Source organism: Neoarius graeffei, chromosome 20 (genome assembly GCF_027579695.1).
Source record: "Neoarius graeffei isolate fNeoGra1 chromosome 20, fNeoGra1.pri, whole genome shotgun sequence".
Classification (NCBI taxonomy): domain Eukaryota; kingdom Metazoa; phylum Chordata; class Actinopteri; order Siluriformes; family Ariidae; genus Neoarius; species Neoarius graeffei.
In genome coordinates, this window is record NC_083588.1 from 7,832,366 (window position 1) to 7,834,024 (window position 1,659).

At 43.2% G+C, this 1,659-nt stretch overlaps 1 gene segment (V, D, J or C); it reads right to left on the minus strand.

The window, feature by feature from the left end:
- Positions 1-764: 764 nt before the first annotated feature.
- Positions 765-1,290, minus strand: LOC132869402 (Ig heavy chain V region 914-like). The segment is given in 2 exon segments: positions 765-1,153; positions 1,251-1,290. Coding segments are annotated over 2 exon segments (429 nt in total).
- Positions 1,291-1,659: the final 369 nt, after the last annotated feature.

The window sequence follows — 1,659 nt, forward strand, 5'->3', positions numbered from 1 at the left end:
GACACCCATCTTCAACTCGGATACCTTCTTCTCTCTCCTCTTCCTCTAAATTGACGGTAGGAAATGATCCAACTTCCGGCGAGTGCAGCATCATTAGATGCACCACCTACCATAGGGGAGTGTGTACAGATGGGAACAGCTCTCTGCCTGTTTAGCCGTGCGTAAGGCGTAATTGATCAATCGCAAGTGGTTGGTGCGACGCAATGGGTAGCCTAGATCAGATAGATAAACTAGATTTTTTTCTAGCGTGAGAAATCGGAGGTATGGCATGTGAGCGTGTGAAGACAATCAAATGCGTGTGTCTCACGCTCATTGCGTGAGAGTTGACAGCTCAGGCTAAGTTTGTGAGATTATTTTGTCATTGTGCACTGAGTGAAGTGAACATACTTTCCAGGCAACAAGAGGCACAACTTCTGAGCTCCGTCACATCTGAAGACGAGGAGATTTACCTCCAACTGATCAGAGCAGTTTCGAGAACTGGAATATGATCATCATTAAAGCTGTTAAAGTCAAACTTTCAGTATCCAAAGACAGACAATACCTTAAAATTATAAACTGTGATGTTCATATCACCTGGCCTTTGGAGAGTCTGAATGCTGCAGTAACACTTTACCTCATTGGATTGACAGATTATTAATGATGGATTAACTGTAAATCCAGCTCAGGACAAGAAATAATTTCATGTTGAGGCCAAAGATGAAACATGATGTTGATTTCCCTTTGTCTTTGAAATCCAGATGGGTCTGAGCCCTGCGAGCTCATTTTTACCAGGCGTCCCTGGGGACAAGTGGACTGCAGGAAGATGAAAATGAACAGGGATGTTTTTGTACAGGGCTGCAGGGAATCTGTAGTGCCGTGTCTCTGGCGCAGTAATACACAGCCGTGTCCTCGGTCTGAGAGTTTTGTCCTCTTAAATAAACTGTGCTGCTGGATGTGTCCTGGCTGAAACTGATCTTGCTCTTCACTGTATCTTTGAGAGTCGTAACGCCATTGCTACACAGCTCGCCACAATATTCCAGAGCTTTCCCAGCAGGTTGTCGTATCCAGTGAATACAATAGCTCGACTCTGAGGTCTTACAAGAAATGGAAAATGACTCTCCAGGTTTTACGAGCACAGAGGCTGACTGAGTGAGCTCCACAGCACCAACACCACCTGAGAATAACAACAATAAAACATCATCAAATGTCATCAAATCATTTTCACAACCAGGTCTGAAATCTAAACTCATTCAGCCAACATGGAGACTTACAGAATGCAGTTGTGAGCAGCAGCAGCACTGATGAGAGCATCATTGTTTGGGATAAAACTGAAGTGAATTAAACTGTTCAGCTGCTCTCCTCCTCACTACACACACACTCACCAACCTCATATAAGAGATATCAGTGAAGGATTTGCATCAAATGCATCACATGACCTTGAAGACTGGGGTTTTAAACTAAACAATTGCGCATCTCTGTGACCAACTGATTCGACCCTCACATTTCAAGAACAACAGCTCTGACAGTAGTTCCAGCTGCAAGGTTCACAGAGGGATGCTTGTTCTCATGTGTTTTCATTTCTATCCAATTTACACAGACACTTATATCATGAATGCTCCAAATAAATTTATATAAAACATGGGGACGAGATTCATCTGATGGAGAATGTCTGGTTTTTAA